The sequence below is a fragment of the Rhipicephalus sanguineus genome, chromosome 3, assembly GCF_013339695.2.
Source record: "Rhipicephalus sanguineus isolate Rsan-2018 chromosome 3, BIME_Rsan_1.4, whole genome shotgun sequence".
Classification (NCBI taxonomy): Eukaryota; Metazoa; Arthropoda; class Arachnida; order Ixodida; family Ixodidae; genus Rhipicephalus; species Rhipicephalus sanguineus.
This window is the reverse complement of record NC_051178.1, coordinates 196435499-196461975: the sequence shown is the minus strand read 5'-3', so window position 1 is coordinate 196461975 and position 26477 is coordinate 196435499. Positions and strand designations below refer to the sequence as shown.

The 26477-nt window shown below is 45.1% G+C and overlaps 1 protein-coding gene across 1 annotated transcript; it reads right to left on the bottom strand.

Annotated features, from left to right (window-relative positions):
• Positions 1–5412: 5412 nt before the first annotated feature.
• Positions 5413–26416, bottom strand: LOC119388004 (protein lin-10-like). The gene is given in 11 exon segments (XM_037655607.2): positions 5413–6791; positions 8046–8663; positions 15070–15273; positions 15743–15829; positions 16981–17123; positions 20479–20521; positions 20612–20688; positions 22152–22192; positions 24507–24640; positions 24642–25516; positions 26172–26416. Coding segments are annotated over 10 exon segments (2271 nt in total). The 5' UTR covers positions 25494–25516; positions 26172–26416; the 3' UTR covers positions 5413–6719.
• Between the last annotated feature and the right edge of the window lie 61 nt (positions 26417–26477).

Here is a 26477-nt window from a genome sequence, read left to right as displayed (position 1 = left end):
AAATCTGCCTCGTAGACGTCGATATATAAGAACATCTGAAATTTTTGGATGCTAAAAAGCTTCGGCTTCCGATTTTTCGGACTTCCTGCCCGAATTTCAGGTCCAAAAACAGCATTAATTGAGCCCCCACCTCTGCCACATCTTTCATCTCCCTGTTGGAACCAGCGTTTTCTTGAGTTAGTACATTTGCGACCGAAACAGAGCTTGTAAGGCAGCTTTGCCACAGCACCGGGGTGTGATGAGGTGAAGCATATTGAAAATCTAGGGACCACTTTCAATTAGGGGTGTGCGAATATTCGAAAGTTTCGAATATTCGTCGAATATTACATTCAAAATATTCGTATTCGATTCGAAAATCGTGTATTCGAAAAGTTTCGAATATTCGATAACTTCGAATAATCGAAAAATTCGAATATGCGATTCGATTATCATGCATAAAATAACTCGTATTCCACATTTCTGCTGCGTTCGTATAGCTAAAAACGTTGCCGAGAGGAGCGATAAACAAACATCGTAAGTACACGGAGGCACGATATCTGCCTGCGACGAGCGCCCCAATACGTATGATTTATTGCTGGTGCATCTCCGGCGTGCAGCGCTGTTGGCGATCATGTAACCGTACATTTTCAATATTATGCGGCCGTAACGTGCCGCACTACCACTCGTTCACTATGCGGGACACCTTCTGAAGACAGTGACCCACGTGACTGGTGGCGGACTGTAGGCACCTTCAGATACCCCAGTCTGGCAAAGGTTTGCCCCATGTACCTCCCTATGCCAGCTACTTCTGTTCCAAGCGAGCGTGCCTTTTCAGAGGCAGGGGGGGGGGGTCTCTGTTAGAAGGGAGCGCCTGCTGCCTGATCATGTGGAGCAACTCATATTTCTTCATGATAACATCTAGTCATTACTTTCATTGTGCCGTGATATTTGCTTGTGTTGTGATGTTGTGATGTGCATTGTGCTAGCCTGGGCATTTTGTTCTGGAGATAGCAGTGTATGTTGTGTTGCCAGTCAGGCTGTTAATGTTTTTTTTTTTCAAATAGCTACATGTTAAATAAAATATTGTTACTGTGGAGGCATTTTTTCTTTGATATTCGATATTCGATTCGATATTCGAAGGTGGATATTCGTATTCGATTCGTATTCGAAAAATTTGATATTCGCACACCCCTACTTTCAATCGGACGTTGACTGTGTCTTGGAAAAGTTCGACTGTAACGGAGCTTGAAAGGCAGCTTTGCCGCAATACCGGGGTTGATGAGGTGAAGCATATTGAAAATTTAGGGACCACTTCCTATCGGACGTTGACTGTCTTGGCAAAGTTCGACCGTAACGGAGCTTGAAAGGCAGCTTTGCCGCAATACCGTCGTGTGATGAGGTGAAGCATATTGAAAATCTAGGGACCATTCCAATCGGACGTTGACTGTCTCTTGGCAAAGTTCGACCGTAACGGAGCTTGAAAGGCAGCTTTGCCGCAATACGAGAGTGTAATCAGGTGAAGCATATTAAAAATTTGAAGGGGTCACTTTCAATCGGACGTTGACTGTATTTGTTTTTGGGAAGTTCGAATAGTTCGAATAGTAAAATTCTAGTGCGAATCGAATCGAATAGCAAACACTATTCGAAAAATATTTGAAATTTCGAATATTCGCACACCCCTAATTTTTAGATTTTCGAAAGCTTCATCCAACTTTGGCGAGTTTTCGATTGACTAGGCGAGCCTTTGAAATCGTTTTTCCATTTTTGAAAGTTTTGTCCAACTTATATAAAATCTATTTTGGTGTGTTTTTGATCGACAAGGTAAATAAATTTTATATTTATCGATTTTTTAAAGTTCTGTCCAACGTTAGTAAAATCGATTGCTGGTGAGTTTTTATATTTGATTTTGGAAAGTTTCGTCTAACTTTAGGAAAATCGATTGTTAGTGCATTTTTGATCGCAAACGTGAGCCTATCGGCTATGAAAATCATCTATTTTTTTATTTTCGATACACATACAAAATGTGATCACATTTTTTTGGATGGGGAGAGGGGGGGACCCCTCAAACCACCCCCTGGTTAAGCCACTCCCCAGATGGATGAAAAGCCATATTGAACGACATGTAAAGCTGACATGGAGCTTTGGACATATCAGGAAAATTCAAGCATGCGAAAACCTAATACAAAACACAGCATTCCAAGATTGAGGGATGGGCCTTACGTGGTGCTGTTCCATACACCAAACATCTAAGCTTCATCTTCAGAGAGAGCTGTAGTAATACATTCCAATTATTAATTCATGTAAGCATATGTCTAGTGCACTTGCTACGGGTGCCAGAGCATCGCGGTATATTTGTAAACGAGATGGCCGATTCACTCGTGAATATTCCTTGATAGCCCAGTTATGTCGATTATGTGAATTACAGTTCACTGAAGTGTTTACTCCTCGGAAACCAACTTATATGTACAGCTCGCAACATCTGAAACATATGTGGATGGAGTACATTAAGCGGACAACACACATGGCCTGCACCTCATCATTCATTTTTAATTTCGCGCAGTGCCCACACAACAGAACTTCAGCTGCACAATTTCTGAACTTCTTGTGTACCTCCACAATTCGCAGGGTCACAGTGGTGCAGGGAAATCAAAGATAGCAAGAACAGCGAGCAGGCCTCTCCCGCAGGTTTTGTTATGGCACAAGATTGTGACATTTGCACTGCTAATTTTGTACACCAGCTTTCCAGGGTGTCTCTCCAAGGTAATGTTCTTGCACTGAAAGGCAACACTGCACTTACAACTAAATGAAACATCCCGCCAAATTCCTGAATACTTCAAAATCAAGGTGCTCGCTAGCATTGTGGCCTTGGCACATTATTTTAAGGAACTTCGGCCTATTCAACCTATGTAGCATTTTTTGGGAGTAACCTGGAACCGCAGCTCAATTACAATTTACTCGATTTGTGCACACTTACCTGAACTGGAATCCTTTCTGCGATTCCAATAATAGTAATATGTGGGGTTTTATGTGCCAAAACCACGATACGATTATGGGGCACGGTGCAGTGAAGGGCTCTGGAAATCCCGATTGCCTGGTGTTTTTTAACATGCTCTAACATCGCACAGTACACAATCCTCTGGCTTTTCGCCTCCACTGTAATGTGACTCCTGCGACCGGGATCGAGCCTGCAACTTTTGGTTAAGCAGCCAAGCACCGTAACAACTGTACAGACTCTTTCACACCGGCGACTAGCAACGGTCGCGCGACTAAGTTGGTTGCAAACGGTCGCAAATGGCCGTTTTGGTCGCAGAGCGACTGCTTTGGCTCAGTCGCTCGCTGCTCGATTTTTCAGTCGCGCGGCTGCAGTCGCAAACCTCTGAACCAATCAGATGCGCAGGAACAGGACGTCAGCCTATTTTACGGGGCAACGGCAATGCGAGCTGTATACGAGCAGGCATGAATTCTATGTGGCGACGCATATAGGTTGCACGCAGGTCGCTTTTTGACCGCCAGTCACAAACGGTCGCGCGACCGGTGCTAGTCGCCGGTGTGAACCAGCCTTACCACTTCGGCGGACTTTCTGTGAATCTAAAGTGTAGCACAGTGCTGCCACTCTACCCAAAAGCAACAAAGCTCCATAGATGCAGTGTGTGCTTTATCAAACTGTTTTAATAGCAGTGGTGAATTAATGAAGTGCTACCGCTCCAGCTGACTAGTGCTGCTCTTGCTTTCTAGTCAGTGGAGAAATGTCAAGAAGGTGGGGACTATCGACTATTTGAATGAGAACCGAATCGAATAGCACAGTATATTCATTTTTAAAACAGTTTAAATATATGAAAGCCCCTACCATCCAAATAATGAAGGACCATTCAATGTATAACTTAGTAATATTGTTACGTACACTGTCATCCTCTATAAAAGGGAACACGCAAGTGCGTGACCTGCGTTCTGCGGCGGCTGCATACAGCGCCATCAACCAACAGCTAGGGGCGAATATTCGAAATTTCGAATATTTTTCGAATAGTGTTTGCTATTCGATTCGATTCGCACTGGAATTTTACTATTCGAACTTTCCAAAAACAAATACAGTCAACGTCCGATTGAAAGCGACCCCTTCAGATTTTTAATATGCTTCACCTGATTACACTCTCGTATTGCGGCAAAGCTGTCTTTCAAGCTCCGTTACGTTTGAACTTTGCCAAGAGACAGTCAACGTCCGATTGGAAATGGTCCCTAGATTTTCGATATGCTTCACCTCATCACACCCTGGTATTGCGGCAAAGCTGCCTTTCAAGCTCCGTTACGGTCGAACTTTGCCAAGAGACAGTCAACGTCCGATTGGAAGTGGTCCCTAGATTTTCGATATGCTTCACCTCATCACACCCTGGTATTGCGGCAAAGCTGCCTTTCAAGTTCTGCTACGGTCGCAAATGTACTAACTCGAGAAAACACTGATTCCAACATGGAAATGAAAGATGTGGCAGAGGTGGGGGCTCAGTTATGCTGTTTTGGAGCTGAAATTTGGGCAGGAAGTCCGAAAAATCGGAAGCCGAAGCTTTTTAGCGTCCAAAATTTCAGATGTTCTTGTACATCGACGTCTACGAGGCAGATTTGGAACTCCGGACTCTAAGGGAGCGTGCCCTTGTCCGCCACATCAGTTGGGCTTTCACAGAAGTTGAGAGAGGAGAGGAGGCTCAGGAAACGGCAACTTTGCCTATCACGTGTAAAGTGTTGTCGGCAACACCTTGGTTGCACCAAATCATGTACATCAAAAGAATTCGGCCTCTACATTGCCTCATTCTTGATACGACAACTATGAAATACCACCCCGCCAGTGCTTCATCAACCTAGTGAAAAGACACGCTTTGATGTTGCTATCTGATAAGAATATGCTTAGGAATCCTCAAACTTTTTTCTCTGCAATTTCGCTTCAAAGTATTTGAAAAATATTCTAGAAATATTCGATTCGCACTCACACTGATATTCGAATTCGCTTCGCACCCAAAATTTTGCTATTCGCACAGCTCTACCGACAGCTAAAGAAATCACATCCGCTTTTGGCAGCATCGCCCGTTGCGAGACCGAAGCGGGAACGTAATCTAGCAGCGCTTGTCCACTGGCCATGACTCGTTATTTTGTTTGCCAATAGACGATGCCAAAAGCGGACATGCTTTCTTTAGCTGTCAGTTGATGGTGCTGTAGGCAGCCACCGCGGAATGCAGGCCACGTGCTCGCGTGTTCCCTTTCATAAAGGACAACAGTGTACATTTACATCTTTGTCATACTATATCATGTGCTACAGCCGAGAGCAACTCAATTTCTAGGTGTTTACAGGCTAGGCAGAAGTTCAGCTTGGTCAAAGGACCTAGGCAGCAGAAGCTGTCAACCCCCACTATTTTAGATAGTGGAGCTAAATATAACAACAAACATAAGTAGACAGCACGAGCATTTCTTTATTGTTGACGAGAGATTCCATTTTACGAGCAGAAACGCTTCGTAAGTCTTTACAGACTGTGAACAGACAAAAAAACTCTGTTATTTTGTTTTATATTCGCAGCCCATGCCAAGCTCTTAGGAACTATGACTGACTTGACAAAAATGTATAGGGCTGCCGACTTTGTCTCCACCTATAAATAAGATCAATTTCCATAATTTCTTCACAAAAGCACACACATTCCAGTATAGTACTCTTCATTTTTTGTCTCAACAAACACCGAAACATCTGTTCACACATTGGACGCATGCCGTACTAGACTTTCAAATTGGCATGCATCACATATAAGAGAGCATTTATTCTAGCAGACACATGCCCTGGAAGAATCATGCAGAAGTTGCATAAACCACTCTCTCGACGCATCTCAGGCTTAGCAGATGAGTTGGTTGCTAAACAACACGATGATGCCATGGCACAATGTGACTTGCTTGGTAGAAAAAAAAGAAATGTCAGTTGGAAAGGTGTGAGCTCTTACAGAGCTGCCCTGATCAAAACAGCATCCTTTATCAGTTCAAAGGCCAGTCATGGCAGCAAATCAGCACATCTAGCTGTGCTGCGTGTGCAATACCAGACCACCACTAATGAGCACAGCAGTGCTGGAGCAGTTCCTTCTCAAAGGGAGTCCTTTTCCGCAAGCTCGGAGACTTGCCACAGCTAAAACCATTCCATGCATTAAGTACGGTTATCACTCCATCTGATACTTTCTCATGAAGGAGACTTCGTTCAGTGCAATCCTATGAGGTACCCTTGGCACTTCTTGTGTGGTCCCAACAGGCAAGTGGTACCATACTGAGACCATAAAGCATCACTTCCACCTGCCCGTGATAAGACGGCTTGCACTTCCTCCTTCATGTCATCACGAGACGTCTTGATGGCTTACCACTGTCCACGCAGTACCCGAAATTGGGGGAGTGGGAGAAGATACAGTTGTGCCTGAGTGAAGTAATGGCAGCATCTTGACCACACCTTGTACAGTGCTGTCGCAAAAGCTAAGGTGCAGAGAAGCCCATGCAATTTTGTGCTGAACTACCCGCAAAGTTCGTAACGACTCTTCGCAGACAAAAGTAGAGTAGATCCACAGCAATATGAAGCGGCGCACACTTGGCAGCCTGGTGTTCACTATCCAAACGTCGAATTTGTGCTCTTTCATGTCCATGCGCACCAAACCTCTTGCAGCAAGAGAAAATACCATGACTAGATGAGGGACTATAACAGACATGTGGCCACTGCATCCTCACAACACTGCTCAGATGTACATGGGCGTTTCCTGACCAGTCAACAGCCTGAACATGGATGTTGGCATTGTCTTCATGTGAATCTGCAAGGAAACAAAGAAAGCAGACATTAAGTCTTGTTGTAGTAAGAAAACTTTATGACCTATATAGTTGCGTGTTTGTCGAAGTGGTTACTTTTAAGAAGGTGCCACGGTTGTAATTAGTATTTGCCAAAGCATCAATTGGAGCACATCTACAGTGGTTTCAAAATTTTAGTGCTGGGAAAAAGCTTGTTCTTAATACCCGTGCCATACAGGCACAGAAAATGGCATTCGGTAGTGAAGGCATTCAGTTCCCGAATGACATTATTTTCGGCAGAGCTGCTACACATCCAAACTGAATGACATTTGACTTGATGATGTCGTTCGCAGCATCTTCTGTAGTGAGCAATTGTAGAGTAGTAATAAAAAAATAAACGTGCGTTTACAAGCTTCATATACCTCCGAGAATAATCAAATGTAGAAATAAGCATATTATGCTGCCGTAAGCTTTAGTTCGTTGCTTTGTTTCACGAGATTGCAGCCGACCGTGGCAACCTAAGCTAACGCTAGTCAGATCCACAGCGTAAAAAGAAAATGGCGCCTGTCGTATCCAAAATACAGCATTTGAAGCGCTTGTTTAAGTGATTAGTGTAAATAAAAGACGTCAAAAGCTTATTTTCAACCGAATAGGATGTCGTTTCATATAATTTAGGTATATTGCACTTCCGTCAGCTGTGCTGTCAAGGTATGCATTTCTCAGTCGAATGAGCTCTGGCGATGGCATTAGGAGAAGAATGGCACGGGTATAACAGAACATTACACACAAACAGTATAATTAAAGGATGAAGTGAAAAAGCAACTTTACTCTAACATTTCGATTGCCTGAGTATAGCTTGCAATGCCGTTATTGCTCCTTTGTCTGCATTTTTTAACACCTGCATTTCTATACAATGAAATGTATACAACTGACAGTCTTCAAAGCTTCACTGCTGCAGCTGTTTTTCTCTGTAATATGAGGAGCTAATAACTAAATAACAATGATGCAGTGGCCTGACTGCAATGTCGCAATGCCCCAAAGCATCTTTCTTAAAATCAGCAGCACTATCAAAAGTGATGAGCATCACAGTGTTCAATACAGTTGCTTCAATCGATCAATCAATGAATTGCATGGTGTTGATGAAGGGTAGGAGTACACGTAGTAGCGTATGCCAACTGGTTGCTAAATTTTGGTATCTACATGCTGCTGACAGCACATGAAAATGATTGTCACTGCAGGATGCCAAAGAAACATGCCTTTAAAGGCATCTGTCTGCTCACCTCTCCAACTGATGTGGCCAACAGGTTCACAATCTTCTCATGGGGCACAGCCACAACACTCTGTCCGTTAATCTCGATGATGCGATGACCAACCCGGACACCGCCACGTTCTGCAATGCCACCGCGGAGTAGGCTGCAGATGACGCCATTTTGCACACTGAAGCCCAGCTGGTACTTGGTGTCAGGCCGCTTAATCTTGACTTCAACAACAGGTGCACAAGGCACTACCGTCAGCTTGACCACACTCTGGTGTTTGGTGTTCTTGACGTATGCCTGACAGGTTGAAAGGGGCAGGCCCACAAGGCTGACTCCATTGATAGCAATGATCTGGTCGCCTATGTTCAGCTGTGAGCAGCGGGCGGCTGGACCGTTGTGCGCCATGTTGGCCACGACCACGGTTGGCAGCATAGAGCCCCAGCCACTCTCGACGATGACCATGCCCAGGATCTCGCCCTTGTGCTTAGGCACAACCACCTCCTTCTGACGTTCCTTTTTGGCAAACATCTCCAGCTCATTTCCAAAGATCTCCTGAGAGTTGAGCACTTCCTGGTAGTCCATTTCTTTGACAAAAGATGAGTCCTCAATTCCATTTGCCTTTAGAAACTCCATGTACGCCACCTGCAGTACACCATGCTATGGTTACACAGTGTCCTACATTGACTCAAAGATTGACACGAATAAGTTAGTGTCCGAAAATAAGACCTTGCAATACTAGCACCAACCAACACAAGCCTCAAAATGCCATTTTGCTTGCTCGCACGGTTGAATCCTGTTATAAGAGGCACTACTGTAATAGACATCATTGTCCTGCATGGTAGTCTGCTCTATATCTTCCATTAAAGTAGTGCAAGAAAATTGTGCAGGAGAAAACCCAGATTGTGTTCATTGTGTAGCAGTCCACCCAGGAAATTGCATATCATCAGAACAAATGGTATACAACAATACTTTTGCAACAGGCTGAAGCCTCCTTTTGCACTTACCGTATATACTCGCGTAATGAACACAGTTTTTTTTTTCCGAAAAACCAAAGCAAAGTTGGGTGGTGTGTTTATTATGCGGGGTAAATTATACGAAAACTTTTTCAGGAGGAGCAAAAAATGCAGTAAAAAAAGTTAGGCAGGTTACCTTTCGCAGTAAACATATGCGTACACTATTTGAAAACAGCTTTTTTATTGCCCTTCACTCTTCGTCAGAATCGCTAGACCCGTCGTCCAGGTCACTTGCCACTTCGTCATCTTGCTCCCACAACTGATTGTCCTCGCTGCTGTCCAGCGCATTTGCAATTCCAGTCTTCTTAAAAGTCCTTGCGATCAAATCAGCTGGCAGTGTGAGCCATGCGTCCAAGATCCAGGAGCACATCAGCTCGATGAACGGCCTTTTAATCTTGCCCCTACATGGGCCATTCAGTCTGTATACAAGTGACGCACACCGTCTTTGAACGGCTTGTTCACACAAACATCAAGGAGCTGCAGCACCGAAGTGAGTCCATCTGGAATACAGGCGATCTCGGTGCGCAGCCCTTTCAGCTCCCGGCGTACGTTCTTGCGGTCGCGGAAACTGTCGAGCACCAGGAGAGACGGGAGAAGTAGGGCGCCAGGGCACCGTCCCCAGACTGTCCGGACCCAATCAGCCATTAGATCGGCTGACATCCGTCCTTTCTCTCGGGCTCGTACTGTATGCCGGCTGGGAAGTTGGCCTTCGGCATGGTTTTTCGTTTGAAGATAACGTATGGTGGCCACTTCCTGCCGCCTGCCATGACAGCCAGCATTACCATGAAACGCTGCTTCTCGGCGCCTGTTGTTTTAATGAGCACGCTGCGTGCTCTTCTCATTGACCATCCTGCTCATCGGCATGTCGAAACTGATGGGCGTCTGGTCTGCGTTCCCGATTTGCGAGAGAAGAAATTCTCGGTCCCGCCGCAAGCGTATCACAAACTTGTGAAAGTCCACTAACTTTTCTTCATAGCAACAAGGCAGTCGCTGACAAAGTGATGTGCGCCTCCTCAAGGGGTGGTCGCGAGGCCATGCTTCCTGGCTGTGGCTCGCACGTGCGTCCTGATCGTTTAGTGCAAAACGACACAGCGTTCCTTTCACAGGTCCCGGACATATTCTAAGACCTCTTCTTCCACGGCAGGAAACTTTCCGGTCTTCGGTCCCCTAAAGGCACGCCGCTCCCTTTTAGTAGAGCACAGCTTGTCGCACTGCTTCCACCAGTAACGTACACAAACTTCGTTAATTCTGAAACGCCTACCAGCAACACGATTCCCGTGCTCAAGAGCGTACTCCACAGCCTGTAGCTTGAAACCGGCCGTGTAGCTCACATTTCGGCCCACTGTCCACGGCAAAACGCTAAACAGACTAAATTAACTCACAATGGAGTGGGAAAGGCTGGCGGGGATAAAAAAAGTAGGGCTAGAATGCTAGAACACGCATCACTGTCTAGCGTTTTTTTTAATTGGCTGTTCCACCCGGCCTCTGAAACTCCGCCGCTTTGGTGGTAGATGGGGCAACTTCTGCAAGCTCTCTGCGCACTCCCGCCACCGGTTGCCGCCGGCTCCTTAAAGTTTCGTATTTGCAGAAAGTGACCGTTGGCTGGCGTGGGCAGTTTCGTGACCTTCGCTCACTGTGTGCTTGTGAGCGGCGATGTCTCTACACTTGCACCGTTCGTGAATCCTGCTGTGGCGGACGGATACCTCAAAAACAAGTACAAAAAGAGAGGGACGTGCCACGCGCAGATAGAAACAAAAACAAAGAACGGTGCGCAGGAGCAGGCGGAGAGGATGGGGTGGGGGGAGCGATCCAAGGGGGGTCAGCAATAAATAAAAAATATAATAATATCTGGGGTTTAACGTCCCAAAACCACGATATCAATAATAAAAAAGAAAGAAAAGATCTACAGGTGAGGAGGTGCCATGCATCGGTTTGCAGGACTGCAGCGGATGAAAGTAGGGGGTGCGTTTATTACACGGAAGAAAAGAAAATCCAAATTTCGGCAACTAACGTTGGGGATGCGTTTTTTAACCCTTTACTGCCGGTTGTCGCGAATTCGCGACATACCGAAAGACGCCGACCAAGTAACACACGAAACGCATTGCTGCCTTCAACGGCGGCTGTCACGTATTTGCGGCGAACGTAGCTTTCAGCACGAGACATCCAGTGCCATTGCATGTAAGATATTGCAAGCTGGAACCCAGTGTTGTGTACCAGTTGCCGGAGAGCGCGAAGCACGTGCAACAGCTCTCACTTCTTTGTTGTTTTCTACCCGATGGACGTAAGTTCCATCTCCTATAAAAATTTTTCGGTGTGCACGCGTACAAGAGGTTGCATACGACATGCCACGTTGTTTTCAAGTACGTTATTTCCTGCACGATCCTCGCTTCTGTGGTATGTTGCGAATTTGTGACATCCGGCATTTGAGTCAGTCAGTGAGGACAGCCGGTATGACAAGTTCATGATGAACTTCAGCTCATTTTATGGGAAAAAAGGCTTCGCACGCGCTTGCCACCTGAAGATAAAAGTGACGAGAGCTGTCTCAGTGACAGCAAAGACGACGACGTCGATCCCGATCCTCGTGCACAAGCACGAGTGTCTGCATCGAGCAGTGAGGATGAAGACGAAGATGTGGTAGACCAACCAAGCTTGTGCCTCTCTAAAACATGCAGTGTGGTGGAAAATAAAATACTGCCAAGAACAGCGGAAACTGCCACAGTGAAAAACCGCTCTTCCTCAATGGGACACTGTCCGAGCTCCTATTGAATATTTCAAGGAATTTTTTATGACACCTTCATGGATCACATGGTTCAGCAGAGCAATCTGCTTGCGACGCAAGAAAAAAAAAAAATCCGAACAAAGGATTGTCTCGTGGCGAGCTAGATCTATTTCTCGGTGCCGTCACCTTCATGTCATTCTGTCGACTCCCAAGAAGTTGGCTATACTGGGCGGTGGAGTTTAGGGTCCACACAGTGGCCGACACGATGTCACGTGATTGGTAGGAGGCAATAAAGTCAGACTTGCATTTAACAACAATGACGACGCCAAGTTACGTGAGCCTGAAAGATCCGCTTCATTGATGCGGGGATGCCATAATTGCGTTGCATTGAACATATCCCTATATTGAACTACTATTGGCTTAAGTGCCGGTTGTCGCGAATTCGCGACATACCGCGAAGTATGCATTAAAGTTGTATTTTGAATAATACAACTGCTGATTTAAGGGGGGACGTGGCTTTCGGTACCAACTTTCTTATTTCTTCATGGATTTTGATGAAAATTGGCACACTTATTTGAAATGTTGTTTTAATGCTACTGTAGAAATTTCATAAATATATCTTTACAGCTTTTTGATTTACAATATATTTCACCTTCTGCTCTTGTTCCGAGTCTGACTCGCTTAAAAAATGCGATAGGAAACTCGTTCAAAGTGCTATGCATTCCAAGATGTCTGATTGCGGGCGTGACATTCTTAGATTTTTTTATTTGCAACAAAATTTTTTTTAGTTTTCATTTTTCATGAGGTGACTGCGCAACAGGCATCGAGGCTTTGTGCAACTCGTCAAATAGCTAATTATCAAAATGCCATACTGAAAAAGCAAGAATGTCACGCCCTGAACTGTGCTTCAAGGAATATAGAACAAAAAACGGAACTGAAATAGACCCAGCGGTCAGTGAGAAATCAGCGGAACAAGCGAAGCAGGAAGCAAGAAAAGTCGTTTTGAGAAAACGGCTTTTAAAGTTGTACCAACGATATTACTTCATCAAAAGCACTGGGGTCGTAATCTTTTGAGTCCTTCGTAATGTGCACTTTCTTGAGTGCCCTGTCTTTAGTTTGAGGTGCCTTGCTTCTCTAAAACACAAGAAGATTGTGATCTTTAAGGTGTTTTATAAGGTTGGACCTCCTGCACATGTGGCCTTTCATCGGTTGTGCCTTTGTTTTCTTGCTTTTTTCGTAAAATCCTTTTCTGATATACAAAGAACATGTAGCATGAATTTTAAATGAAGTTATGAAGTGGTGTAATAGACATGACAAAAACAAGATATTGTAATTCAAGTAGGTCATGTACTATGATGATTTGCCAGCTTTCTTGTATTCATGCTCTCATTAACATAATTAACAGTCTTGATTGCAATTGATCATTGAATATTTTTATAGGATAGTAAAAGCGGCTCTCATCATGGCAACCTATCACTTCCTCCTAAATAACACGCAGTTATGCCAAGACATTGGTGGAATAGGAATTCCTTAGCAGTTTATTCAAGACGCGAACTGGGCAGATATGAATTCATCTCCCTGTTTCACTCGTCAAGCTAATTTGTAAACCTCGCCTGCGATGCGCTTCATCATTCACCCGGTCGCGGACACGGTTTTCTGCGAGGCTTTTATTTTTTCAGATGATTCATGAGCGCTTACGGCGATACCACGCACGGCTCCAAGCGCGCCTAAATTGCATCAACAGTGCTTTATTTCACCTCTAAGTGCTCGGCCGCATAGTCCGGGAAGTCGGCACGCGATGTGCTGGGTGGCGGCATTCGGTGACGATGCGCAATATGCCTAGGTGCGGCGACGAAAAATAGGCGCGCAACGTGTTTGGCCTCGCATTTCGGGACGCCGACGCGTGCCCGCTGCGCGACGAGCTTGGCCGTGGGGTCCGCTGCCGATGCGTAAAATGACCATCCGCTGTACCGAGAAGCCGGCGGGGGAAGCGCTTCGTTCCTTGCGAAGAAGCACACTGCCGCGAATCCGCTAACGCGTTGCTCTTGCCCGCAAAGTTCGAGGTTCGTCTCGCGTGCCGACGCCGTGAGCGGAGTTAGGCCTAGTGACGACTCCGAGCAGTAGACGCGCCGGCCGCGGTGCCCGATGTTTCAAAGTACGTATGCGTGGTCGCGAGTACAACTAGTCGTCCTGCGATCATCTTCGTCACGACGTCCGAAGTGCGCATAAGCAGAACCTCCAACCACGGATCCGACGAGTCAACGCTAGAAAGTCGGTCCGAGACGCGCGTTTGCGATGTTCGCTACGAGTGCGGCGCGCCATCGTAATCCCCACCGAGCTTCCGCTAGTAGCTCCAAACTAAAACGTAGTTCTTGTTCAAAGTTATCGTCGAGCCGTGAACACAGAGCGATTGCGAAACACGCAACGAAGTAGCGCGACTTCTTTCGACAGCCGTGAGCTCGAGACGCACGAACTGCAGACGACGATCTCCCGAAGCGAGCATCGGACCAATGGCGAGGCGCGCTGGGGCAACATGGCGGACGCGGCCAATCGGAGGGCTCGAAACGACCTTCGAACATTGCTTTTTGTGCGCTTGTTTTCAAAGGGAGGAGCCAGCTGCGGCGGGGAATTTGAAGACGGAGAAATGCGCTTTCCGATGAGCCCAAAGATATCGGCGGCCCGGTGGCGTCGTTGCGGAGGCTTAGATTTTTGAAAATCAGGTTTTTTTTGCGATTTCCCCAATAATTTTCGCCACATCGGCAGGCGCAACAATTTTTTTATAGCACTTCTACGCGGTTTTCGGTGAAGATATTTTGGAATCGGATATAAAAAGGGCTACAGAAACTGAAAATGTGATTTTCAAAAAATCGATTTTTTTGCCATTTTTCGCGATACGAAAGCCGCGTCCCCCCTTAAGTTAAGGTTGCTATTTAAAGCAGAAAAATGAAAAACAAAATTTTTTCTTCGGCGCTTTCATAATTCAGGCATTAAAGGGTTATGCGAGTGCGTTCATTACGCGAGTAAATCCGGTATTTTTGTTTTAGTGTGCCTACTTTGAAATAAGGGTTGATCAAATAACAAAAGCATGGTACCCTGTTGAGAGGAGTCCCCTCATATCAAGGACGAAAACTGCTCCCCAGTACCTCTTTCTTATAAAGGGGTTCAACTGTAACTGCAACAGTGAACAGACTTGTATGAATAGTAAATAATGCATGATAGAGAGTAAAACCAGAAGCATGTAAGAACAAGCTTTACCATAATCTCATCGTTCACTGAACAGCAGTGTTAGAAAGCATTTGTCAGAACCGAGCCTTACCTGGAAGGCCTGACCAATAGACTGTGCAATGAACTGGGCCTCTTCCGACTCAAACACGTGGCAGACCATCTTCGGAGTGCGTCGCAGCTTACTCCCGCCTCCCGCATCATCCTCCAGAGTTCGCCTCCGTGCCATCAGCACCACCAGGTCCCCAATGTCCGCTATGTAGGAGATGCTTCGTAGTGCATGGTCCATCATGATCTCCTGCAAATAAGAACACACAGGCGATGCCAAAATGCTTCCAAGATACCACCACGTCTAACAGTACACATCTCCCCATACCTAAATGATGCAAGCACATTTACAATCTAAAACAATTGCAGTGATTTTCTGTGTCAGAAAGAAAGTGCATATGCATTGACAAAGCTGCTTTGACAAATAAAAAAATAATTCTGGTGTTTTAAATGTCAAAACAACAACCTGATTATGAGGCGTGCTAAAGTGAGGGACTCCAGATTGATTTCGGCGACACGTTGTTGTTTAGCGTGCACTTAAACTGAAACAAATGACTATTTTTACATTTCATCCACATCGAAATGCAGCTGTCGAGGCCACGATTTAACGCACAACCTGAAGCTCGTCAATGCAACACAACAGCCACAAAGCCACCATGGTGGGTACCTACACGGAATAATTAACAACAGAACAACAGAAACGCAACTGGAGCTGTCACCTTGAGGTCCGTATTCAGCACCATGATTTTCTCAGTGGAGATGAACAGGTCCACTTCTGTACTAGGTTGCGCTTCTCCTTCGGGTGCCTGTGCAAAGCATCAAGATATTTATACATGACACTCACTTTATACCTATCCCAGTACATGAACAGACTGCATGCATGACTTCAATGACTGAACAACATGCCACACTTGCGTATAGTATAGTCTTCTCAAGCTAACAGTGCAAAATTTCCAAATATTTTTCTTTACTTATACAGTCGATTATATTTATGTAGTGCAGGTACAGAGTAAGTTTCTTTGAATGACACACCGTCAACCTCCATTAACTTCTCCTTGGCTGGGCATCTTGAAAGTGGAATATTAAATTCCACTTTCAAGAAAGGTGAGCAGCAGGCATAAAAAAAAGAAAGAAAGAATGATAACCAAAGTAAAAGCTAAATGCATAAAGCCACTAGACATGCCATAATGAATGATGCACAGCTTATGACCGTAATTTCTTTAACAGAGGTACTCACCAGGGACTTATTCCACGAAGCAGTGGTAGAAGAAAAAAACAAAGCAAGCTAAATTTATAGTGCTTGAATAAGGCCAACAAAATTTCAGGTTTTATGGCTTGCTCGCCATAGTAAGACTACACAAACAGATGCAGTGTTAACTAGTGAACCACAATATAGAGTAATATATAATTCCACATGAGCATGAATGGCCACAAACCGCTTACGATGTCATCAGTGTTGGACTCAATGAACAAAATCGAAGAAAAAACACAGAACAACGAATGGCAGGCCACCGCTGGCCGCAGATGATGAAATATATTAAAATATGGCTGCATGAGAGATGACAAGTAATTATAGAAGGCCAGCAGTCTCATATTACCAAGGTGATCTTGGGGGTTCTTCAGGATCTGTGACTGACCCATATACATACATGAATATATTGCATAAATGACAGTTAAACATGTGAAATCCTCTATTGAGAATATTTGCTGACTAATGTGCATTACATATGCAGAACTCTTACTAATGACTGCAAAAGCTTTTAAGATCATTTAAAGATTCAAAACGAAGCTTTAAACCACAAAATGCAGTTTAACCATGTACCTCACAACAAAGTTCTTCAGGTCAAGATTACAAGCTGCTGTGGTTTGTCGGTTGCCACTGTAAGAAGCTGAGAAAGCTCCATGTGAGCAATCAATTATCTGTAGAAACAAGCAGGGGAAAAGTGTTTCAACAGACCTTGATGCGCGACACGGCCTCCTCTGCCTGGATCATACGGGTGGCTTTGGTGGGCTGCCCCTCACACACAAGCTGCGTCGACCCCAAGTAGCGGGCTCGGAAGAGCACCCCTTCAATCAGCACTGCAGGTTCATGTACCAGGACTGCAGAGAAGCAAAACAAAACACTTACGTCAAGCAGAAGGCTGGTACAATAATACACAATAAACAGCTAAAGATGATTGCAAGCATGTCTGCGAGTGCTGCACCGGCCAAGCCTTAGAAGGAGTATTGAGATATATTTAACTTCTCTTTTCTTTCGTGTGTTAAATGAAGATATAAACTCTCTAGAATCTCTGGGGAGAAAAAAAACTCGCCTGAGAACAATAAGAAATTTACTGAAATTACAAACCAGTTCTGGTTTCACTATCAAATGGGTGGGCACACAATGATGCCATAATATCTTGGGCTTCCTGATTACCCGCTATCTGCACAGTGGCTGCATCTCAGCAGAGAAAATAGGTAAAGCACTCTTCATCACTTCTTATGAATGTCGTCATGACAAGTCATCCAGCCACAAGATGTCACGAAATTTTTTACTCCATTTTATCAAATAATGTCATGATAATATCGACAAGTCTTTCATCTTCAGACACTTTTGTATCAACTTTAAATATTTGCGTTTCCAACCTTCATGTTTGTCCAGTATTATTCTTTCATAAAGTGTTGGTGCAGTTTTTAAACCTCCTTAAGTAAATGCCAATGCTCTTTTAAAACCCAATCTAACACAAAGAAATCACCCTAGTATGTAGTTGTATGAGGCATTACTAATTAAAGTTGGCAGCCACATCCTTTCAAAATTATTCTTATTCTGCACACCGAGCAGTAACAAAATTAATTTCTGCTCAATTAGTTCAAGTGCATAAATGAAGCCTTCTACGTAATTTTATTACAATTCAGAGTTGTGAACTTTCTTAATCAGTGCTGACAACCTAGAAGAGAGTGAATCCCAGTAATGTCCCTCCACTCGTCACTCCACATAAGCTCCACGAAGTGAAAACAGTGCCCCCTTTGACTGAAGTGGTGATCATACTTTAATAACACTCATCAACCTTAGCAAAATGTTTGCGACCAGGCAACACCAACATCTGGTCAAATGCACTGGTGTAAGCTGCATTTCTCAACCCTTTCCCACAGAAAAGGGGAAGAAGCATTAGCAGTGCCTCCTTGGGTTGAGGAGTCACTGTGTAGTCAAGAAATAGCTACAAGTTGAGGACTGTTCGTGAATACGAGGGTTAGGTGCACACACCATCACAACAAATTAAATCTTGCGCAGTGACGCATAGATGTAAGCACTAAAACCTTAATTTATTGTGCACTGCACACGGTGAATCTAGACACGAAGTTACCACGACGCAAGGAAATACAAAGGTCTAGGATGGTAGCACCCTTCGTACTCGTCATTTGTATTTGTAAACATTCGTATTCAGTTTCACTCAATACATCACAAAATGAACAAAAACAAACCCAGCTTACAGCTTCATATAAACTCTGTATTTTACTCTAGAAAAGGAAATAGCTCATAACAACACAAATCAGTCATGTCTAAGAGGACTGAGCCTACAGCTGTAATAAATGCTACTGACTTATTAACCCTTCCCACAAAAGTGCAAAAGTGCAGCATGCTAGCTGCCAATGCCATGCAAGTGAATATTATAAAAAAAGCAGTTTGCTAGCTTTAAAGAATATGTATTGAGCAAATGCTACGTCAAGGATATTACATGTGTCTTCACTTATTGCATGTGTCTTATATGTACTAAAGACTTTGAAGACATCCAAACCGGAAACAGCACACTACAGATAAGTACACATGCCTTTTAGAGTTTAGCTTTATTTCAACAAAGAAATCAAAACAAAATAACAAATCAAGCTAAAAACCTTAATTAATAAAACTCCCAGGCCTTTCTCACATGACCACACTATTTAAGTAGCTCCGTTACTGATGTTTATTGCAACTAAAGTGCATAATCAGTGTTGTGGGTATGTCCACCGATATCACTGAGGCTTTGTACAGACAGCACAGTGGAAGTAGGGGCACTATGCCATGTGCAATTTCCTGAGAATACTCCCAGAGTAGATGGATATCACAAGCGATATGCACCTAAGGCCACAAACACAGATAACGATGCTCACTTTTCACTGCGGAAATTCTATTTGTTATCACTATGTCACTCGTTGTCAAACACAATAACACTGCAATAGTTCCAGGTTCAGCAAAATGAACAAACATTTGAAATGCAAGCAAAGTCCATCTGTGCAGCTCACCCCTGTACAGCGAGAGAATGAACTTGGCAATTCAAGGGCTTCTATTCAAAACCTCATGCACTAAAACATTCAAAGCCGCCGTGCGAGTTAAGCTTGTGTTGTCAAAATGCAAAAAGAAAAGTGGCAAGTGCACTCGTAGAACTCACCAAAATGGGTGACAGTGTTGGTGATCCAGGCACACAGAGAGAGCAGTGAGCAAGTGAAGGCAAGAAAAGCAGATGAAGACAGTGCAGAGGAAATGGAATGAAAGAAATGCGCCCGAGGCCACATGAGACACCAACGAGCTGCCAGCACTGCTATTCTGCAAGAAACATCCACCTCTGCTTGCACTGGCACTAGTTGCACATAGCTCGCGAAATAGCGGCTTGGGGGAAAAGGAAAAGAAAAAAGAAAGCAACATATGTCCAGCCAAGAAAGTGCCTAATGTTGCACAATGTAAGCCCACCCACACACACACAAAGAAAAAAGAAAAAAAAAAGGCTCGGCACCATACTCACGGAGATTGGAATCATCAAAAGCGCTAGAGCATTATATCACACAAGTCTTAGCATAGGTTGTGCCTTCCCCACCAATTTAAACGAGTTCCGATGCTGGTCTAAAAGCTCGTTCTCAACAATGGGTTTCTTCAGAGATAGTTGGTGCACGATCACAGCTGCACCACACGGTCTAAATTATTGAAAAACGCGGAGAGAAAAGCAACATGCTGCATGGCTAACTAGCAAGTGAAACGTTCATTAGTTGAAAACAAAAACACATGCAGCAAAGGTAGAGGAAAATACAGAAAACCTTGGAATGCACCTTATGAGCCACATTAAGAAAACCTAGGTCAAGGAAAAAGGAAAGGCACAATGAGAAATGTGTTCCTTTGCAGTGGTCCCAAAATATGTTCCAAATCAATGAACCAATTAGCCAAATAATATGTGTCTATGAACAAAAACGACGACCTGTTGGCATGTTTTAGAAGCAATAGCATAATAATATATTTAAAAAGCTTCGCACATGGGTAGTTAGAAGCACCGAATAAAGATTTCAGTTGTTAGGTAGCCACGTGTGCCTTCACTATTGTTCTGCCTTTTTCATTTTAATAGATTGCACAGTGGAGGAATCGTGCTTTGTTCAGAGATCCCTTTATTGGTAACCTTGCTGCACCTTTTCGACTCCATTGAACGACTGAGAATTGAACTGCATCACTTACCTTCCTTCGAAGTGTTTTTCTTTTTTCCCACAGAATTCTGGGCCTGTGTGAACCACAATGGACACAAAGCAATGCTCAAGAGCAAGCAGTAGGAAAGAAGAGAAATAGAGGTGTTTCCAAGTAGTCAGATTACCTTGTCGTCAAAGAAGCCCCGGTCATCCGACCTCTGCGCCCCTAGAAGTCGGTCGGTTTCCTGATCTGTGTCACAATCTGGGGTACAGACATGCACATATGCATGTGGTGTTAGTTCACAGCAAACCACACATGTCAGGAATACATTAGGGTATACAAACTGAGTCTTTGGGCTGCATGAACACCAAAGAATTTCGACAATGACAATACCACACTTTTACGTATACGCTTCAATGCAATCACAGTTAAACCTTCTTTTTTATGAGTTGATGGTTACATAGCATCAGTCTAAATCTACAAAATATAACAATACATTGGATAATAAATGCATTACAAAACATTATTCGGACACTGCAAAAGATGGTTCCTCAAGTGCACTGAATCACAAGCATAAAGAAGATTGCTATTTCCTACTTCTGATTGTTTTTGTTAGCTCTCTCTGTAATTTATCAAACAAGAGACCCCCCGCATTCACCAATTAAGGCTTAACTTGTACCATGAAAAATGACGCAAGGCTATGGAACAGTGTTACCAATGCCCAGTACTGCATGCCAACCATCTAATTTTATTCACATGGACCCCTCAGGCGTTCTCCTGCCACTTCAAACACAGTTAGGTTAGTCTAACAGTGCTATGTCAATGTCCAAGGTTCCTCAAGACAAGCCACAAGAACCTCACAAGGACCACATAGGCAGGCATGCCACTGATGTCTTTTGCAAAAGTGAGTGATCAACATGCCAAAGCATCTGCAGTAGCTTTATCTATACAGAGCTTCATTCTCTATGTCGATTGAGGCTAAAACCAAAAACACCAAGCCAAATACACAGCCTTACACGTCTCATTGCAGCACATAAAAAAGAAAAAAAGAAGAAATTATCCACCACTCTTATGAAAATTGTCATGTTAGTTGCACGAAGTTACAAAATAAACTCCCACACACAGGTTTCTCAGACACGAAGCTTCATTGTTAAATAAAGATTTGTTCTGGTTTCTCCTTTCCGGGGCAATCACTTCACCGTCTGATTTGACCAGGAGGCTAGCATACTGCAGCACAAGTGGCAAACCAGTTCTGCAGAAGCCCACAGAACAGAACTGCCTATGTTTTCAAAAAAAAGCACTACTGATTTTCAGCATGCAACATAGCCTTCTCCATGTCTGCACAATACCACCAAGAAATGATCTTGACAGAGGGAAATATTGTAAATTGCTTCAGTTGTAAGATCCCAGCTCAGCGTTTGGCGATCTCTTGAAAGAGTGTAACAGTAGATGGCCGGAAAGCACTTCAATTATACTTGCAACTGCGTCGAGGGCTTAAGATGTTAGGCCGCCACAGTGGTGTGGTGCACTAATTTCACCTAATGCTTACACTATCTCTGAAGCACAGCCCAACAAACAAAGGGAAGTCTGTGGCTCTCAAATGTCGTCAGCATTCAAAAATACGAGTATTCACACAGCCCAAAATGGTCATTAGTCTAGGATCCACTCTTGAGGTAATCTGCATGCACATCATGCAAATGCAAGAAATCAGACAACTCGCTCACCATCATCAGGGGCCTGGTCTTCTCGGGTAGACTGAGACAGTCTGAAAAGTATATAGTACTTTAAAGCAGGCTTTACAGGCAATTCATTTTCCATTCATACTGCTATTGCTACAGCAGTGATTGACCAGTGTCTCGATTGAAACGACCGTGTGCTTGCACTTAACAGTTCCAATATTGCTCTAAAAATTAAGAATAATTGCGACAGCCCAAACGCATGAATTTTTGCTTGCAAGGGCAACGCGAAACCAGAACTGCATAAGAATAAAAATGCCTGGCTGCACTGCACAATGACTTTTGCATAGTTATAGTTACGAACAATAACCCGAGTTCGTACAAACCTATGCCGTTTAGATGCAGTTATGATGCTAATTAAAAATTTTTAATGTTCTAGCGTCGATCTGTGTTCAAAACTTATACAGGCAGGGGTTAGTAGGAGATGTGGGAAACTATTCCACAATTAGGGTGGTATGCTCATACTTCCTTGTCAAGCCAATAGTGATGCAGGACTATTGGCAAACCGACTATCGATAGCATCGATAGTACTACTATCAATAAACTATTGATAGTATTGTCAATAGTGCAATCAATAGTACCACCGGTAGTACTACTACTGACATTACTATAAATTGTGCTGTGAATAATTATGCTGTTACTGGCCAGCGCTATTGCCAATAAACATTTGCAATAGCCTAATATCAGCAATATTCCGTTTACTCAATTTATGAGCAATTTTCTGGCAAAATAAAAATTACTTCAGCAGTGATATTGCAGCAATATGTCCATCAATAAATTCATATTTGAAAGCAACCACTTACACCTTACAATTAACATTGATATTTTTATTTTGAAATCACAAAATGCAAATCACAATTAACGTTGATATTTTTATTTTGAAATCACAAAATGGAATATAAATGTGAAGCCACACACTGCCATCAAATGTAACAATCTCGTTTCCTGTACACCTGGATAATTCATGTGTCAGCTAAGAATTCTGGTGAAGGAGCGCATGTCAACTTTCTTGCCCTTCAGCCTGCTCTACACACTTGAAGAACCATGTTTATGCTGCAATGAGTCCGCACGGTTGATTTTATACTATCGGTACTACTATCAAAGTTATTATCGATAATGCTACTGATAATGCTACTGATAATGCTACGATAATGCTACTTTACCATCAATAGTTCGACAGTGATTGAACTGTTGATAGTATTGACAGTACCATCAATAGTTCTGCATCACTAGAAGCTAACCAAAACCAGATATATTACATAAAATATTTACATGTCACTTGCGTCAGGGCTTTAAAAATGATTATAAATGAATTATGAAGACTAGCTTACAAAACATTTAAAATGAACAAGAAGTAAGTAAACAACAGTGAAAGTTGTGCGAGTTGGTAAAACGTTTTAGGAAAAATTACAGCGTGCAAATGGATGGGATGGAGCAGCGTTTGTGCTGTTTCTTCTTTTCCATCCCATCTGTTTGCACTGTAATTTTTCCGAACTAATAGGTATCACAGCATTACACTGTTCAATGAAGGCGCCAAGGTGGTATTAACCCTTCACAGTCCATTGATGGCCCCTGCCCAACAACGCAACATGGCCGCAGCGGGCCGTCGTCTGGCACTGCTGGACAAGTTATTTCACGGTTGACTGACATGTGTTTTCTCACTACATTTTGTGCCATCTGTAAAAGAGTAAGTAAACTTCTCTTACTTGAGCTTGTGTCTTTTAGTTACAGACCAGAATGAATGGAAGGTGCGAAAATGTTTCGAACTGCAAAGGGTTAACAATGTGGCTTTCTTTATTACTATCATGAAGTGAGGCAATGCATTCCCGGTCCAGTGGTGTTGAACTACTGAATAAGGTAAGTACAGACACGGCAAAATACAAGAAGCATGTTGATTGTATAGGAGCAACAAGAGCAGAGTTGCACGTGCATTACCCAAGAGTTACAGCAAATTGAGAATGCGGCCATCATACGCTACACAGCTAGTATGCACGTAGCATCACTGCACATGCCCTTGTCCAGGGACGGCGGCAGGATTTTTTGGCTGGGCAGGCAGCCACAACAAGTGAGTCCATTCGAGGGAGGCAGGAAACTTATGCATCGCATTATGATTATGTTTGATTTTTTTGGGGGGGGGGGGGCAAGGGCAGGCGAGAATCCTGGAGGGGTCAAGTGCCCCTTCCCCGTACCCCCCGCTGGCGCCGCCCCTCACCTTGTCACAGCCGACGGTACAAGTAAGCAACTTGCACCAGAGATTTACCATTTCCCGAGGCATACCCCTTTCGCAGTATGCTCTTAAATTACTCGCATACTCTCTAAATACCAGCAAACCGTGACCTTTACCTGGGCACCCAGACAGGTGGGGCATCCCCTCTTTCGGCAGGGCCACAGCTCTTGAGTGCCAGGCGCTTGCTGTGTTGGATGGCCTGTTGGATCTCGCGGATCGCATCGGACACCACATCGTCGGAAGGTGGCTGCTGTGCCTCCCCCAACGGAGCCCTCCGTGTCCGACAGGTGGCCACTCGAGAGGCCGTCCTCGAGCACAGGCATGGCCAGCGGTGCATCGGCAGAGCCCGCTAGTGACATGGCCTCGCTGGCCGACTCGCAATCTGTGCCGTCGGGCGAAAGCGTCAGATTCCTCGTCTGTTCGTCCATCTGTTCGCCGGTCTCGGTACTGCTGTTACTTCGCGGCCGCGGGCTCAGCCTGCGGGGGCTGCCACCACCCGTACTCCCTGGGTCGGGACTCGCTGCCACCGGCGTGCCACCGAGGCGCGGGCTAGGAGGCCGCGGACTCGGAGGGGTGCGGGGGCTCGGCGTGGCTCCCGCCAGTCGCTGCCCGACGTACGAGCTTCCGCACACCGTATTTTCGTCCGCTTCTGGCTGAGCATCGGCGGCCACGCGTTGTGGGTAACCGGGCCGCGGTCCGTAGCGGCGCGGTGAACCCTCGTACTGAGCGATGGGCACGTTACCGATGAGACGTGCCGGTGCGTTGGTAGTACGCTCGTCGATATCGTCGTACACTTCTGCACCGCAGACCGGCGCCTCGTACACGAGCGGTTCGTCCTCCCATGCCTCGGCGGCATCGCGCTGGCGCCGCTTGGGTCGACTTCGACTCTTACAGAAAATCTCCCGTCCGCCGGCGATCTCGATTCGCGACGGCGTGTCGTAGGCGCTCACCACGGAACCGTCCTCCATCGGGTGGTGGTTGTTGTTCAGGCTGTCCGCCTCATCGTCGTCGTCTTGGGAGTGGCCGTCGTGACGACCTCGGCACTTTGGGAAGAGCCGCGCCACTTCGTCCGTGTCGCTGCTCGCCTCGCTCGACGGGTGCATGCTGCCGATGGCCCCTCAGCCTCCTGGACCCCGACAGAGATGCCCGAACACGCAGGTTACATAACCAATACGAGGGTGCCGGCAACACACAACGCCTGCCATGAACACTCGAGGAATAACGGTAGATCGAACTACTCGGAACCATGCACGCCTACGCCTCGCATAAAGTCGAAACGATTGGAAGACTCAACGCTCCACATATTTTTACCCATCGCGTTGCGAGAGACAGGTGGAAAAGGCTGCGGACGAGACAGGCGGTGGTCGCGATGACCCAACCCCACGCTGGTAGCGTTGAACCCTGGCTAGATCAGTTCAGGATCGATCGGCGTAAGCAGATGATTCATGCTTGAGGAGATACCACACCTTCGTGCATGCTACCGACGACGCGTACTTCTTATAACCCGTGAACGCGTGACAAAGTCGAGCTTTTTAAGTACCAGGTCATGCATTAATCGTGCAAAACGATACATTCGCGAGATCAGTGAGCTGCGGAGCCGGTGGTTACGGTCAAGTTTCGTGCACACTCGTCGAGTCGTATTTGAAAGGTTGCAAACCGAATTTTATATTCGTACGGATCAGCGATGTAATTTTACAGCTTGAACATTACGTGTGCGAGCCTTGTAGGGTCAAATATCAATTAAAAACGGAAAATAGCGTCAGCTGAGGAGTTAGGCTTACCCAGTACCGAGGTAGACAGCCCCTGAAAGCAGGGGTATGGCGGAAGGCATGGATACACACGAGCGGTCAGACCTGGTCCCCGGGCCGCGTATGGCCTCGCTGATGTTTCACAACGGCTGCCAGGGCAGATCCCACGACGCTGGCCGTCGCCGTGCAGGCGGACACACACAGCGCCCACGGACACCCATAACTGCGAAGCGCTCGACGTCGCACCCTCGAGCACAGCGCCACGGCGGTCACGTGGCCGAAGACGCGCAAGCAATTCTGTAACCGCGTTTTCTACACTTGCCAAGTATCTCGTTACTT